At 37.3% G+C, this 18611-nt stretch overlaps 1 protein-coding gene across 2 annotated transcripts in view; it reads right to left on the bottom strand.

The window, feature by feature from the left end:
* COG5 (component of oligomeric golgi complex 5) overlaps positions 1–18611 on the bottom strand; it is a 172125-nt gene that overhangs the window by 127983 nt on the left and 25531 nt on the right. For both annotated transcript variants that reach the window (XM_006085383.3, XM_023751073.1), the window contains exon 6: positions 17884–18004. In XM_006085383.3, the coding sequence (XP_006085445.1) occupies positions 17884–18004 (121 nt within the window). The remainder of the gene's footprint in view (positions 1–17883; positions 18005–18611) is intronic.

Here is an 18611-nt window from a genome sequence, read left to right as displayed (position 1 = left end):
GAAATGCAAATTCAAACCACAATGAGATATCACCTCACACCTGTCAGAGTGCTATCATCAATAAATCAACAACAGGTAGGGGAGGCCAGGGGATTGTCAAGGGTGGGGGAAAGAAAAAGAAAAGGACACATATGTAATACCCTTTGTAATACTTTAAGCAATAAAATAAATAAATAAATAAATTAAAATAAAAATAAAAAATAAATAAATCAACAACAACAAAAAAGTGTTGGCAAAGATATAGAGAAAAGGAAACCTGTTGGTGGGAATGCATATTGGTACAGCCACTATAGAAAACAGTATGGAGTTTCCTCAAAAAATTAAAAATGGAACTGCCTTATGACCCTGCAATTGCCCTTGTGGAAATATATGCAAAGAAACCCGAAACACTAATTCGAAAGAATACATACACCCCTATGTCCACTGCAATGTTATTTAGAACTAGCGGCCCGGTACACAAAAACATGCACGGATGGGGCCAATGGGGGCCAGCCTAGGGCAGGGGACACAGGAGGTTGGACACCGGCCCCACCCCTGAACGGGCCTGATCAGGGCCAGGCCGGCTGCAGGGAGGGAGGGGCCACAGGAGGTTGGCCGGCCGGCTGGTCCTGCCCCCGGTCGGATTGGGGGGGCTGATTAGCGGTGGAACAGGCCGGGGAGATGGGCCGCAGGAGGTTGGCTGGCCACCCGCACCCCCACTGTGCCAGTTGGCCAACCACAGTGCATGTCATAGCGACCGGTCAGTCTGGTCGCTTGGCTTTTATATATATAGATAGCCAAGACTTGGAATCAATGAATGTGACCATCGGCAGATGAGTGGATAAAAAAAACTATGGTATATTGACACAATGGAATACTACATGGTATAAAAAAAAGAAGGAAATTTTACCTTTTGCAACAGCATAGAAGGACCTGAAGAATATTTTTCTAAGTGAAATAAGCCAGTCAGGGAAAGACAAATACCATATGATTTCCCTTATATGTGGAATCTAATGAATAAACTAACAAACAAAATAAAAGCCGAATCATAAATACAAAGACCAGAGACTTGACTTTAGGTGGTAAGCATATGATACAGTAAGTAGATGATGTGTTATAGAGTTGTACACTTGAAACCTGTATGGTTTATTAACCAATGTCACCCCAATAAATTCAATTAAAAATCAATAAATATTTTTTAATGGGGGGAAAACATGAAAATAATTTTTTTAAAAGAAATCACAATTGACAGACTGGAAAATTTAACAGCTGATAGCTTAATTTTGAAAATGAAATGTATTTTAATAAACATTGCCTTTATAATTATTCAAAGTGTATGTATACATTTTTGGGACACCCTACATATAATAACATCTATTGTACCATAAGAAGTAGACTATTAGAATATTACAACTCACAAACATTTGGAAGACAGTGGCACTGAGGTGTAAAAACAAATGGAAAACTAGGCTCATCACTACTATGAAAACTATCACCTTTGAAAGAATATCCATATTTGCAGGAGAAAAAGAGCTATACAAACTAAGATAATATTTCCCCCCTTGATAATATTTCTCCTCATGACAAAATAAAATGTAAAATAATCCTATGTATCTACCCTTCTATTCACACAATTGTTTTTACAGACCTCTAGAAGATGTATCCATGGCTTCCAAGCATGACAGCTTTGTACTTCCATCAAGTTGTAAAAAGTGCCGTCATTCCTGTCACTGCCATCAATATTAGCTGCATACCACTACCAAACCCTGAAGCATCAAGTAAGATAAAGGAAAAGAGCTTAGGCTGTCTGGCATTGAAGTCATTTTCCTCATCCTGCTTCCATGAAAGAGACACATATTTCTGAGAAGCATTAAGTAAGGCAGACTACCAAAACACATCACCAATTTTTTAGGATGAAAACAAAAAGGAGCAAGAGAATATAATAAGGTTATGGGGAAATGCTTTCTATTCAGACAGTTATAGACATACAATACTATTAGTATACTGGTAGTATAGATGCCAAATAAAAAAATTTTAATTCAATATAAAATTCTTTAAATGTTAATGTTAACAAATGAGTTATATACTTGAAACCTGTATGGCTTTATTAATATCTATAATAATAAAAGCATAATATGCTAATTAGACTGGACGTCCTTCCGGACGAAGCAGGGGCTGTGAGGGAAGCCCAGGTCCCAGGTGCCTGCCGGCAGCCGGAGGGAAACACAGATCTCAGGTGCCTAACGGTGGCCGGAAGGAAGCGTGGTTCCCGGGTGCCTGCTGGCGGCCAGAGGGTGCCGGCAGCCTGGGGAAGGAAGGCCTACCCTTGCGTGAATTTCATGCATGGGGCCTCTAGTATATATATATATATAGAGAGAGAGAGAGAGAGAGAGAGATAAATAGATGATAGATACCTAGATATACATGCACACACACACACACATATATATACATACACACACGTATATGTCATTAATATTATACACTATTCCATATGTCATATACTGAATATTGGGTGTTATGTTTTATATCGATTGAGTAGAAAAGAACCAAAGATATACATTTCACTCTAATATTGTTAATGCCTTAGGACAGCTTGAAATGAAAAATTCAAATCTATTCAAATCTAGAGTCTACACTTTATTTTCCTCCAATTCTAAAAAACTGTAGTCTTTCTTTTAATGTTGAATTTTTTTCCAACTACCGCTTCTTATAAGCAAAAAAAAATGGCAACATACTTAGTTACCTAATTTTATTTTATTTTTTAAATATATTTTTATTGACTTCCGAGAGGAAGGGAGAGGGAGAGAAAGATAGAAACATCTATGATGAGAGAGAATCACTGATTGGCTGCCTCCTGCACTCCCCACACCGGGGATCAAGCCTGCAACTCGGGCATATGCCCTGACTGAGAATGGAATCGTACCGTGACCTCCTAGTTCATAGATTGACATTCAACCACTGAGTCACACTGGCCGGGCAGCTATCTAATTTTATAAAACCATCTTTAACCCACAAAATAATAGTCTGTAATACTAATATAAGCTTTAATAATGCTTCCTCAAAAGTGCCTGATATATACTAACAATCAGTAATTAGTGAAATTGAAATGAACAATGTTTAAACTTCTGACAGACCCTACTGTATCTTGTTTAGGGGAATGTTTCTCAAAATGTACCCCACCTATATTAGAATCCTCTATGGTGCTTGTTTGAAATTCCAATTTCTGGACCCTACCTTAGACTTAATGAATCAGAATCTTTGTAGTAGCAGCCCGGAATAATAGCTTTAATAAGTACTCTCAGGTAATTTGAGTGCAAAGCTTAAGAATCACTACTTTATATACTAGAAGATAGACTATGTACCGTAGTGACAGACATTCAAGTAACTAATAAATGAAAAGGTATACAGCTCTGAGTTCGATTCAGGCCATAGTGCCTCCTCGAATACAAAATTTTTAAGCTTATTTCATTTTAACTAATAAAATCTTATTTGGATTATCTACACTATAATCCAGCAGGACACTGGCTTGCTAAGGACTAAAAGTTTAGTTTTTTAAAAGAGGTTATCTAGCTAAAAAGTTTCCTTTAAAAATCATACACTCAGAAGGCAAAAAGCTACTGAGCATGACACGTGACGCCAGAAGGTATTATTTACTTTTACTTCATTCAGCCAAGTAACTCAGTTGATTATAAAATTTCATAACTTACTCTGATCAAAAGGTAAGTACAATACTGGCACATTTTGCTCATTTCAATATAAAACTCTTGTTAAAGCATAATGCTATACATAGAGATAGGAATACTTCTAAAATAAATTTTCAGTGAAAACACTAGCCTATATTTTGCATATCTTTTGAATAGATGTCACTAAAGTTAGGTAGATGGTCTGAGTCAAACATTTTCCCTTTGTTATTTTAATTTCCTTTGTACATCATCACAATTTAGTGAATATTCAGCTACTCTATATAATTTATGGCAACTTTAGTTTCCTATTCGGTTGTATAACCATTTAAGTAACACTAGTATTCAATAAATAATTCAAATGTGCTGAGTAAACAATACCTACCCTGGGAACATTTCTTATTAACCCTTTCACTAAAAATTTTTTCAAACAATACTGATATTATCATCTTTGGCTGTTACTCTTGCTTTTAGCATTTTCATTCACTGAGTAATAGAACCAAATTATAACAAGCTAGTATTATTGAAAATGGGCTTCTAGGGGATACAATTTAAAAATATAAAGAAAACAGTTCAGGTGATTGGCTATAGCCACCTTACAGAAAAACATTTACCAAATAATATATTCCAATGACTTTGGCATTGGATTTCTTGGAGTCTCATAAGTCCCCTGAAATTGTGTGCAAAATTTCATGGGTATGTGTTTTTTTCCTCAGGAGCAAACATCTACAGATCAATAAGATCCTCAAAAGAGTGTGTACCCCAAACTAAAACTAAAACTATTCTTAGTCTTAAGAAAAAAAGTAAGAAAGTAAAATTGGTAAATGTTACTTATAACTTTATTTACTCATATTATGCCTTATTCAAAAAATAAGACAACTTTTAAATGCCCATCATTTTAGATACAATTAAATGAGAAAATAAGTAATAAAGTTAGAATAAGACAGTTGAAAAAATGAAAAAAATTAATTAACTCTGGTATGAAATGAAAATGCAAAATGCTTACTTATCATTAAGTCCTACATTCTTGTAAGAAGTAAGTCAAAACTGTACCTATGGTTTTCTATTAGGTAATATAAGGAAAGAAAAGGGGTTGATTACAGGACTCTTAGCATCAATAAAATAAAAATTCTCTAGCTGTTAGGTGGAAGTAAAAACTACTCTTAATACTGAAACCAGAGATCACTGTCTTTCATGGATCTTCTCAAAAAGTATATAATGTGTAAACAATGTTCCTACAACTTGTTTCTTATGTCCTTCAACATACAAAAATGGCCACAACAACTTTACAGAAAAGGCAACAAGAAATCTTCATATGATTATAATTTTCCTCACTGTACAATTATGGTAAATTGAAGGGAAATTTAATAAAAATAATTATATGGAAATGAATAACATAATGTCCAGGTACAAAACCCTATTCTGATTTACTCCAAGGACAGATTCTAGAATTCTAGGACAGCAGATCTCAATCATTTTGTACACATCTAAGGGGTTGATCAGACTCCTTGGAAGAGAGATGTGGCACTTCCAACTGAAGACAAGTGTTCTTAAAATCAAACAAACAAGGCCCCCTGGTAATTCTGATGCACTAATTCACCCTCCCCCCAACTCCCCCAACCTGCAGAGATGCACTAGTCAAGAGAAATGGATGGCTAATTAGCCTTCAAAAATATCTTCCATAAATATTCTCTTTCAATAAAATTCTGGAAAAAAATAATTGCCAGGGAAATGGTTAAGTGCAAACTGTAAACTTGAATAGCCACCTGAACTGAGGGAAAGACTAACATTTGCAGATTGACACTCCACTCTTACACAAAGGTAGCTAGCTGTAAGTGCTAAAATGACAAGTTAAAAGCCTGAATTTTCATCAACCAATTTTCAATAATCTACTTTGCCTGATATATCTGATCCTCATTAAAACATCTTCCTACTGATGATTCAAAGATATAGTTAGAATAGATACAATAAGAGCTAAAAGAACTGTGCTTTCAACGACATGGTAAAAGACACCATATAAATATTTTATCACTGTTGTAAATACAAAAAATAAGATACAAGAAGCTTTTACTTTTAAATATAGTACTCTATCATGCCATTTATATTAACAAATATGCCTACTAGTTCTATAACACATAAATGTTTCTAAAAACTTAATGAATAACATATGTCACAGGATATAGTAGGCAGATACAAAAAACATCCAGACAAAATTGTCAAGGAGCAATAACCATAAAATCCTAGTTACTATCATAAACAAGTCTGTTATCTTGTGAGCACTTAAAAAAAATCATAAAAGCACTTTTAAATGGCCCCTTATAATAGCACTCAGCCCTCACTTGCCCAAATTTGAACATTACATAAAAGGGTAGGGTTGCATGCACTTACAGAAGCGGTGGCAATAAGACAAATATGTCAACATCGATACCACAAGGCAAGTATAACTACCATTAAGAGTACAAATGAAGAGCAACGGGCTCAAAGGAAAAGGAGCACATGTACCTGGAAAAGCTGCAGAAAGGAAACGGCAACTGAAATGAACTTTAACTGAGGGATGAGATGGCTGGTGCCACCTAGGCAACAACAGCATATCAGGCAGACACAAGCATGAGCAATTACACAGAAGCAAGAAAACAAAGTCTCCAGATCAGGGAACAATTCAATTTGGCTGGTGCACAGACTATGAATATGGAAGCAGGAAGACATCATGCTGGAAAATAGGTTATAATCCTGCAAGCTAAAAAAATTTTAATTTAAACCCAAGCCCAGTGAAAGTCTTTCTAGATTTGAGGGCATCTAAAACATATATACTTACACTTTATTTCTATCATCGTAGTTCAGGCCCCCAATACCTCGACCACTATATTAGCCTCTGATCTGGTCTCTCCATCTCAATCTCTCAATCTCCATTTTCCACTTCTAAGGTACAGTTCTGCTCATTTTCATCTCCTGATCACAGCAATGTCTCATCAGATACTTTTCATCAACACTTAAAATACAACATAATATTTATTAGAAATTAAAATCCAATTATTAGAAGTAGTAACATCTCTATGTTTTCCAAACGTAGAATTAGATAACCCAAAAGTTACACAAAGACACAGCCTTGAAAAAATGTCAGTAAAACAAAACAAAACAACAAGAAAAAGAATGTCTAAATCTAGTTTCCTATTAAAAACTATAAGAAAGGGGCCCTAGCCAGTTTGGCTCAGTGGATAGAGCATCAGCCTGTGGACTGAGGGGTCCCGGGTTTGATTCTGGTCAAGGGCACATGCCCGGGTTTCGGGCTTGATCCCCAGTAGGAGGCATGCAGGACACAGCCAGTCAATGATTCTCATCATTGATGTTTTTATCTCTCTCTCCCCCTCGCCTTTCTTCTCTGAAATCAATAAAAATATTTTTTAAAAAAAACTATAAGAAAGGAAATGCAGGAAAAATCTACCAGTAAATAGTAAGTAAAAAATAATTAAATGCAACAACAAGAAAAACTTAACTTCAAGTTTTAAAAAGGAAAATAAGAAGAGTCAACTGAGATACAATAGAAAACCCATTACAAAAATCAAGCAAATAAAGTAATGTACTGTGAAATAATGGAATAATTAAAATGTGTTAAAATCAGGGTCTAGATGGTTTCAAAGCCTATGCTCTCCTTTCTCTTAATTACAAAGCACAAAGCAGAAGAAACATTTATGATATTTTATATTATAATCTTATGATGTTTTACAGTCTCTAAAGTGTTAGTAAAGTGAGCATTACTTTGATGAGAGACGTTTATGAAAGCTGTGTTGTTCTGGTTGTTACATTAAAATAACTAGCCTACCTGTGCCCATTCAACAAGATTTATTCATAAGTCATCTACACTTCATATAAGTTTTTCCAACTACTTCTTTTTTCAGTTTTTATTTTCATTGCCATAGTTTAACTCACTCTAAAAGGTCAATTGTAGCCCTAGCTGGTTTGGCTCAGTGGCTAGAGCATTGGCCTGCAGACTGAAGGGTCCCGGGTTCGATTTCGGTCAAGGGTACATGCGGGTCGTGGGCTCGATCCCCAGTAGGGGGCATGTAGGAGGCAGCCGATCAATGATTCTCTCTCATCATTGATGTTTCTCTCTCTTCCTCTTCCTTCCTCTCTGAAATCAAAAATATATATAAAATATCAATATTATTACTCAATTATAGGTGGAAAGTCTCTTTTAGGTGGCTATTAAGTATCCCCACACCTTATAAAAAAATAAACTACCTTCTCTCTTACCTCCACCCTCTATCATGCAACTAACACAACTCAATATTTATGGAGAAAACCAAGCAGAGGTTACTTCTCTCCTTTATGTTCCTAAGAAGAGATCATCATCTTGGGTAGTCTTCCATTCCGGAAGAGTAACTGGACCAAACTGGAGGATCCAGGTTATCACACAGCATTAAACCACTTTTTTTAAAAACTTATTAATTTACTTTGTGGTTTTTGTTTGTTTTTCTTCCTTTATATTGAATTTATTGGGGTAACACTGGTTAACCAAATTATACACGTTTCAGCCCAGCTGGTGTGGCTCAGTGGCTGAGTGTCAACTTATGAACCAGGAGGTCATGGTTTGATTCCGGGTCAGAACATATGCCCAGGATGGGGCTCAATCCCCACGAGGGGGTGTGCAAGAGGCAACTGATCAATGTTTCTCTCTCATTATTGATGTGTCTATCTCTCCCTAAAGCACAGAGAGTATGTAAATCAGGTCAGAATAAAAGGCACTTTTCTTTAACTCCCAAATTATTTACCTGTAATTGCTATTAATGTGACTTAAGGTCATTATTTATTTCTTGAAAGCAACAGAAAAGCGGTAATATCAGGATGTTTTATAAGCAGTATTTCATTATAGCTGTTTACTTTTACTTTGAAACTATCAGTTAACATTTTGTATCTGTGTATAAAAAATGTATCTAGTTCCCTGCCAATCTCATTTAACTTTGGCACTTTCTTACTCTGTGAGAAGAGGCAGGACATTAAAACTTATGATGTGTGTGTGTGTGTGTGTGTGTGTGTGTGTGTGTTATTTTGTTTTGACTCTAATGTCTTCCTAAGGCAAATCTTTAAAAATTTAGTCATTCTCTTTCTTCCTAAACAAATAATCCTCCTTTCAGATAGCTGATATGGTAAAGACAACGCCATATGTATTAGTAGTTTGTTATTTGCTGCCATAAGAAATTACCACAAACTTAAAGACTTAAAAACTACAAATTTATTATCTTACAATTCTGGAGGTTAGAAGTCCAAAATGGGTCCCAACGGGCTAAAAATCAAGGTGATGGCATGGCTGGATTCCTTTCTGGAGGGTCGAGGGGACAATCTGTTTCCTAATTGAGGTCCTAGGGAAGAATCTGTTTCTAACTCATTCAAGGTGCTGGCAGAATTTAGTTCTTTGTGGTTGTAGGACTGAGGTCCCCATTTCCTTGTTGGCAGTCAGTTGAGGACAGTTCCCAGCTTCTAGGACATCTGAATGCCCTGGCTTGCTGTCCCTTTCTTTCATCTTCAAAGCCATCAATCAATGGCAGGTTAAGTACTTCATATTTCAAATCTTTTCTGCCTCTTCTATCATTGCATCTCTCTGACCCACTCCTCTGCCTCTTTTAATAACTCACTTTTTTGCAGTTTTTTTATTTTTATTGTTGACACTATTACAGATGACCCACCCCCCTTTGCCCACCTCCACCCATCTCGCATCCCCCTTTCGCTCTGGCCATCACCACACTGTTGTCTGTGTCTATGGGTTATGCATATTTGTTCTTTGGCTAGTCCTTTCACTGTCTTTCATCCATACCCACCCCCCATAGTTATAACGCTGTTTATCTCCCCATGCCTCTGTTTCTATTTTGAAGAACTCATGTATTTAGAATAATCTACCCAGATAATGGCGAAAATCTCGGCATCTCAAGTTTCATTACCATAATCACATATGCAAAATCTCTTTTGCCATGTAAAGTAACACATTCATAGGTTCACTATGATGTGAACTGTGTATGTGTGTGTGTGGGGGGGGGGAGGGGGAGGGTGTGGGGGATGAACTATGTGTGTGTGGGAGGGAGGCATGCATTAATTACTGTGCCTACCACACCGTACTTGTTGACCTGCACTGACTTGAAGTCAGGAATAAAACCACAGAGAGTGTCACTGTCCTGTGGTTAAAATTAAATAAGTTGTTAGGCTCAAACACATTAGAGTTCAAAATGCAGAGCAATTTTCATTAAATACTATCAAGGAATCCATTCATTTACTTATCATTAATTTTTACCTCTTTTAAAATGGAAGAATATCTAAATATATAAACAGAACTTACTTGAAGCTAAGTAAACTAAATTTATCACATTTCTACATTTAGGCTCTTCTCTCTCTCTGTTCATTCCCTCAACGTCCCACAAATCTTTATCTAAAAGCAATCTTCGCACAAAGCTAAAGTGACACTGGAAGAAAAACAGGCTTAGATAAGATTTTCTAAAAAACACAACACTTTTTATATTATAGAAAATAGAACCAATTTGTTAAAATGGTGATAAGACCCATGAGTACAAAACACACCATAAAGAATCTTAGAATCCCCATATTAAATATATCCAAAGACTAGAGAATGTTGTTGCTTTAAACTAGATTAGGCAAAGAGAAATAGTAATTTCCATAAGCATAGTTTTTCTGCTGCTCTTCTAAGTAAAAATTTGCCTTAGAAAACAGATTACTAAACAGTTACAAAAATGATCCGAAGAAACTAATTTATCTTTAAAAAATCTTTTCCTTTTTTTCTTTTGAAGTGTATAATTTATTTTAACTTTTAAAGTTTATTTATTAAATTTATTGGGGTGACAGTGGTTAATAAAATTGTATAGGTTTCAGGTTATAATTCTATAATACATCACCTGTATATTGTATTATATGTTTACCACCCCAAGTCAAGTCTCCTTCCATCACCATTTATCCCCCTCCCCCCTACATCCTTTTCTAGTCTCCCCCAACCCCCTTTCCCTCTGGTAATCACCAAACTGTTATCTGTCATCTTTTCAAAACAAAGTAATAAACTCTGAATAGTAGTAGCTTGCAAAAGGCAAAGTAATGATAAAATTATTTGGCAACCTTATTGTCCTAAATTTGTACTTATGTAGACCCTATGGAACATTCTTGTTTGCATTTGTTTTTTGGGAATACAGTTTTCAAATACATAAAAGGTAAGACTGCATTTAACATTACCTCTAATTATATTTTAAAAACTACATAGGTTTTTATGAAATTTACAATGCTCACTCAATTTTATGGACTTTTAGTGCATAAGAGAAACAAGCAAATGCAAATTAATTTAGTCTTGCTTCCACTAATGGCAGAATGAATTGGTTAAGTACAGTTGCCTCCAGATAATTTTTAAATCTAGATAAACCATTTTTAAAACCCCACTATTTGAAGGCACTGGAAAGTTACCTTTGAAATACAAAAACTGCAATGAGTAAGAATTGCAAGTTTGGGCTTTTCTGCTAGAGGAGACTCATTACCACTACTCTTACCAACACTTCCATCCAATACCCACAACTCTTGCAAGCAGAAAAATAGTTTTTTGACCCAGTGACAACGGAGAACAGAACTCAGGGTAGACAGATTAGCTATAAATTTAGGGAAAGAAATGCTAAAAACAACAGAACTACAGAAGGAGCAGGACCCAAATCCCTGGATTACCATTGAAAATTAACATGCAGGAGAGATATGAAAGGATTCAGAGTAAAGCAAGCAAACATCAGATGGGAGTATGCCCTTAAAAGACTGTTAAGATATGTATGTTTACTGCTTTTTCAAACTGATGGCATTTCCTTAACAGTGCATAGTTCAAACAGCAGAAAGCTAGGGCCTTACTAATTTGAGGTGTCAGAGGACAGGGCTCATGGGTGAGAGAGCAGCTACAAATTTAGAAAGGAAACTCTGAATGAAAAAAAATGTACCGAGATGTGAGGCCCCATAATCTTAATATCAACTCTGCCCAAATTCTTAGTGACAGCTAACTACAGAGATATAGGGAATATCCCTCAGGCACTAGCTTACAAAAGCAACAATGTAAGCTGAAAGAACTGAGCAGAGACAAAGACTACAAGGAACAGAAGAAAAAATGTGTAGTTTGAGACCAGACAAGTTAACTGCCACTAGAACAACCACAAAGCTATTCTTATCCTCCTTCCTTCTATATAATAAAAGGGTAATATGCAAATAGACCGAAAGGCAGAACAACCAAACAACCAATCAAAGTGTAATATGCTAATGAAATGCTAAGGCTGCTCAACTGCTCGCTATGACGTGCACTGACCACCAGGGGGAAGATGCTCCGACCAGTAAGTTAGCTTGCTCCTGGGGTCTGGCCGATCGGGACTGAGTGAGATGGGCCAGACACACCCTGGAGTCCTCCTGTAGCCCTTTCTCAGCGCGATCATGCACCCGTGGGAGTCCCTCAGCCTGGCCTGCTCCCTCTCGCATTCCGGGACCCCTCAGGGGATGTTGGAGAGCTGCTTTCAGCCCAATTTCACAGGCCACTCCCCTTGGGAGGGCGCCAGACACAGGGCTCATGGCTGGTGAGTGCTGCTGCGGCAGCACGAGCCTCTCCTGATTGGGACTGATTGGGCGCGAGCCCACAACAGGCACAGTGGGCCGGGATGAGCGGGAGCGGCAGGTAGAAGATGCAGGTGGCATGGGACTGTGGGATTCAGCTCGATCCCTGCAGGTCACCCAGAGGGACCCCACCTGTGCACAAATTCATGCACCGGGCCTCTAGTATATAATATAAGCCTAATATGCTAAGTGTCCCATTGTCAGGTCGGCCATTCAACCAATCAAAGCATAATATGCTAATGATATGCTAAGGCCGCTCAACCGCTCACTATGACGTGCACTGACCACCAGGGAGCAGACAGTCCGACCAGTCGCTATGATGTGTACTGACCACCAGGGGGAAGACGCTCTGACCAGTAGGTGAGCTTGCTGCTGGGGTCTGGCCGATCGGGACTGAGCAAGAGGGGTGGGACATGCCCTGGAGCCCTCCCACGGTCCCTCCCCGGCTGGCCAACCTCCTGCCTCCCTCCCCGGCCTGAATCGTGCACTGGTGGGGTCCCTTGGCCTGGCCTGCGCCCTCTTGCAATCCAGGACCTGTTAGGGGATGTCAGAGAACTGGTTTTGGCCCGATCCCACAGGCCAGGCCTAGGGACCCCACTGGTGCACCAAGCCTCTAGTACAGCGGTTCTCAACCTGTGGGTCGCGACCCCTTTGGCGGTCGAACGAGCCTTTCACAGGGGTCACCTAAGACCATCCTGCATATCAGATATTTATATTACGATTCATAACAGTAGCAACATTACAGTTATGAAGCAGCAACGAAAATAATTTTATGGTTGGGTCACAACATGAGGAACTGTATTTAAAGGGCCAGAAGGTTGAGAACCACTGCTCTAGTAGAACATAACAGAATCTAAAATGACTAAAATGCAATGCAAGCACAAATAGACAAAACAAAATGAAATATACAAAAGTATTTGATTAACACAAAAGAAAGTACAAAATTCCAACTAAGAAAAGCTCAAAACCAGATAGCTTCATTGGTGAATTTTTTCTACCAAACATTTAAAGAATTAATAGCAAAATTATTTACTCTTCCAAAAAAAATGAAAAAGAGCAACACTTCCTAACTCATTCTATTAGGTCAACATTACCCTGATACCAAAGCCAAACAAAGAAACACCACAGGAAAAGAAAACGGGCCAATGTCCATTATAACTATAAATGCAAAAATCTTCAGCAAATATACTAGCAAACTGAATCCAGCAGTGCATTAAGCACTAGGACTAAGGGGGATTTATCCCAGAATGCAAGGATGATTCAACACACAGAAATCAACCAATAATATATACCACATTAACAGAATGAAAAGGGGGTGGGGGGGACACAAGATCGGCTCAATTGATGAAAAACCACTTGACAAAACTCAACTCTCCTTCATGATAAAAACAATAAATTAGAAATAGAAGTGAACTTCCTCAGCATAATAAAGACCATACATAAAAAACACACAGCTAATATCATAGTCAATGATAAAAGTGAAATTATTTTAGTTTTAATAAAATTAATATGTAAATAATATAGATCATCACCACTGACCAATGAATATATTCCTAGTGTGATGATAAAATTATATTATCAGCATTGTCTTCCATTTGTATGTGGTAGGAAAACATTTCTGATTCATTGAAGTGAAATAAATGAACAGAAATTAAAATATAACTGTATCCTATTTTACTAATAAACACGTCTCTCAGAAGACCATGCCTGCCAGTCTACGTGTCTGTTGTTTACATGGTATTAAAATGTAAAATTCTATATGTATACTTGTAATCATAATCATGTATTTGCATTGAATCCTTTTAACTTAGACTATAGCTAATTTCAATTTGCCAAACCAATGATTGATAAAAACTGTTTTTAATAGTTCTAGGCTTTTTTTTTTTTACATAAAGCAATCAAGTATAACGATGAAATGTAGAATGGCCCACCTAATCTTCCTATATAATATTAGACTTGGAGACCCAAAGCTTCAATTCACTACGAAGTAGGCTGATACCAATAGTAAAAACAACAGTCAATAAAATAATCAACAAAAAGGGACAGTAAATATAATAATAAGCCTAGTATTTCAGAGGTACTACTTATGTTAATTTAAGATACATTTTCATTTTTACAACTGAACATATTTATATTAGAATAGAAAAGAGGTTGAGAACTACAGACTTAAGCATACAACTAGAAAAGAAAACCCTTTAGAACCAAGAAGTGAAAATTTTCATTTTCATTAGTAGTTTACAGCATCTTATCAGTGTTTGAGAATGCTAATAAATGTTCCAGTAAGGTAACATAAACAGCTTCCATAAGCATTAAATGACCATATGTAATAACACATATACCTAGAAATACTACCAAAATTTCGAAATGTATGAAAAAGAAAATACTAAAGTTTACAAAAAGCAAGCTGTTTTTGTTTCTGTGTGGATGTTATCCTGGTTTTGTTTCTTGACACTGTGTGATTAAAGATAAAACCAATAAAATGGTATCATAAATGGTGTGTGGATATCACCTGTTTAATATAAATTTTAGTAACATTAAATTCAATTAGTTAAAAGAAAAAGGCTTTTGTGTGTGTGTAACTTTAATATGTTTATCTTTACAACAGGCAAACCCATAGCTAAGCATAAGCCCATTAACAGGAACATTTAGATTTGAGCACAGCATTACCCCCACCTGGTGGTAGCTGAATCTAGTCACATATGTAAGTAATTTGGAGACCACCTAAATCAAATATACTTACTGAAAATGTATATCATCATATGTGATTCCAGTGTAAGTTCAAACATGCATATTGAATTCTCTATATTAAAGTTGTCACAAAAAAACTAAGCATACGGTATTATTAAATACATTTAATAAGTCACCTTGAACCTAATTTAATACTGTAATGTGGCATTTAAAACTTTTTTCCTATCAATAAACACAGTGAGAAGGATATCTCAGCTGCAGAGGTCCCCGCTGCGGAGCAAGGGGTCTCTCTGCCAGGAAGACAAGTCTCCATAATTTCTGTCTATAAAAACCAACAGGGATTGTGGATGAATGAGGAGACTGCTGGAGTTCCAGGCAGTTTCTGTTAAAAGGCCCACACTCGAACTTGCTTGGATTCACTCCCTCTGAGCTCCAGTGCTGGGACAGCAGCTTAAATGGTATTAGGGACATATATGGAGAGGAACCGAATCAGCTTTCTACCAGACAAAGGTGTTAGCAGAGACCACTGTTCCTTTTCTGAGCCCTCCCCCAACAAAGCCATATCTGAGTCTCCATCAACCAGGCTCACACTGCTTGTTCTGCCCTGGTGATTTCCTGAGACCCTGCCTTACCCAACATGCTGACCAGCCCAAGCAGTTTCCAATGGCTTTCCCATACAAATCGCCTGTCCTTGATCATACTTCACATGTTCCTAATAATTCTCAACAAGTAGCATCTGGCCTCACAGTGACCTATACCTCTCACTAAGCGGCCCCAGGCCCAACAATAGCAGCAGCAGGCCTTGGTTCACAGTTTGGCCTTGCCTGGGCACCTCCAAGTACAGCACAAGTAGCAGCCACGTGCAGCTCACTTTGTACTTCATGCCAGGTGGCCCCAGGCAGAACACAGGTGGTGGCTGGCCTTGGCTAGTACTTCCTAGAAGGACCCAGTCAGCACACCCAGTATACAGTTTTAGATCATGTCAAAGCATCACCCAACCACCTCCACATCTACACACTCAAGGGGCCGACACAGCAGGCAACCAGAGCCTTTTTGAAATAAGTTCTGCTCTGTGGGTGGGCCCACAGATGATCCTCCATGGTGGTAGCCAGTCCTTGCAGCTTTAAAATTTTAAATTAATACAATCCATTTTGAGATAAACCCACCACAAACTATACTTTCTCAACAACCTCTCATCATCATCTATAGTAATAAAAGCGTAATATGCTAATTAGACAGGACAGCCAAACGACCTTCCAGAAGTCCTTCCAGACGAAGCTGGGGCTGTGAGGGCCAAGGCAAGCCGCCACGGCTGCGAGGGCCAAGCACCTTGCACGAATTTCGTGCATCGGGCCTCTAGTTATATTTATAAAACTATGGGTAAAGCCAACACCTCATTGGAAGGATAGTGGGTTTATACTCTGCACTGCACAAACTCAAAGCATTATAATTGATATTTGTGCCTGATTTTTTAAAAGTTAAAGCAAAAAATAACTTCTAATACTAGGATTTTTATACACCTAAATTTAGCACAGTCTGTAAAAAGCAATCATTACTCACTGCTAAAAACTTAACTTTTTATACAATATCTTTCCAGCATTACAAACACAAGTTGAATATATTCCCAATGATGCATCTAAGCAATGTATTTAAGCATTATAAATTGAAATGTGTTGAAGCATGATTTGTGAAAGATATTACATTGTCTTAGTAAAAAATATAGAATAATCTTTACAGCATGACTATGTAATTGAAATATCAAACAGAAAATTTCAAAAAAACATGTAATACACATCCTTCAGATATTATTTTGCCGTAACTACTTTCACAGCATACCACCAAAACTAAATAGAATCTTGATATTTGAGATGAATATAAAGGCCTTTTGAACCTACAAAGTTACAAATACTACTAAACACATCCACTTCAGAAAAATTACTGTGTGCCTATTGGGAAAAACACACACAAATCCTCATTAAAATCCAGGTGCTAGGTTTATTCTATGCCCACTCAACAGCTATTCAAAGTTTTGCCTGAAAAATTATCAACTGCTTCATCACAGATCTTGCAGCTTTTTAATAGTCAAAACCGTGAATGTTAAACCCTTGAATGTCAAGAGTCTAAATGTTTCAGGAACAAATGAAGAAATGAATTCAATAATCTTCTAGGCATAATGTCAACATGGAATTTGTCACCTAAAAAACAGCATTTCTCCTAGATATTTCTCCTAGGGAAATGAAAACTTAAGTTCACATACAAACTTGTACACAAATGTTTATAGTAGTTCTATTCATAATCACCAAAAACTGAAAATGCATATTTCCTTCAATCAGTGAATCAAAAAACAAATAGTGGTACAACCACACAATGGTATTCTAACAAACACAAAGTAACAAACTACGGTATATACAAAAACCTTGATAATTTTCAAAGGTATTATGCTGAGTACAAGAAATCAGTCTCAAAAGGTAACATATAATTCCATTTATATGACATTCTCCAAAAGACAAAACAACAGTAATGCAGAACCAATTGGGTGGTTGCCAGGGTTAGGAGTAGGGGAGGGGAGGTAGGTAGGCATTATTATAGAAGGAGATCATGAGGGTGATTGAGCTATTCTGTACCATGACTGTGCAGAGGTTACATGAATCTATACACAGGTTAAAATTCACAGGCTATATTTTAAAAAGGCCAATTATACTATACGATAGTTTTAAATATAAACAGCATTTCTAAGAAATCAACCAATTTTACTCACCCACTTTGAAAAGTGTGACAATGTTGTAAACAGTCAATTATTAAATCAGTTTGCTCAATAATATTTGTTAATGGTGATAACGTAACAAAAGACAACAAATCAAGAGACTGAAAAATCCTTTAAAACTCTACTAACTTTGTAATCAAAAGTACTTACCAAGTTCATTGAGACTCTGGGCAGCTTTTGTTATCTCTCTACTACCCCCTTGCAGTTGTCCTTGGAGTCTCTTACTGAGATGCAAGATGCGAATTATTCTCCGAAGCAAATCACAGGCAACCTGTACAAATACCATAATGTTCAATAAGTAGGTAAATCTGGCCCTAGCTGGTGTGGGTCAGTGGATAGAGCATTGGCCCTTGGACTGAAGGGTTCCTGGTTTGTTTCTGGTCAAGGGCATGTATTGTACCTTAGCTGCATGCTCGATCCCCAGCCCCATTTGGGGCGCATGCGGGAGGCAACCAATCAATGTGTCTCTCTCACATAGGTATTTCTCTCTGTCTCTCCTCCTCCCTATACTCTCTAAAAAATATCCTCAGGTAAGGACTAACAACAACAACAAAAAAGTAGGTAAACCTGTCCATTATTTCCAGATGCTACAGATTCGTTGTCTTTTTTGTTTTTCCACCACTCAGTAACCTAAATAATCACAACTTTTAAAAATCATCATTTCAAAAACTCCAATTTATCCCCAATGGAGAGAACTTGGGATTGAGGTGCAATGGGACTCTTCTCTAGGCCAGTGGTCCTCACTCTTGACTTCATATTAAATTCAAGTGGGTAGGTTCAAAAAGCTCCAATGCCAGGCCTTAGCCCTGACCAATTAAATCAGAACCTCTAGCAGTGAGAACTAAGCATCATATATATTTTTTTAATATCCTAAATGG

Source organism: Myotis lucifugus, unplaced genomic scaffold, assembly GCF_000147115.1.
Source record: "Myotis lucifugus unplaced genomic scaffold, Myoluc2.0 scaffold_18, whole genome shotgun sequence".
In the NCBI taxonomy this organism is placed as follows: domain Eukaryota; kingdom Metazoa; phylum Chordata; class Mammalia; order Chiroptera; family Vespertilionidae; genus Myotis; species Myotis lucifugus.
Note: the sequence above shows the minus strand (reverse complement) of the source record. Positions and strands in the feature narration are given on the sequence as shown.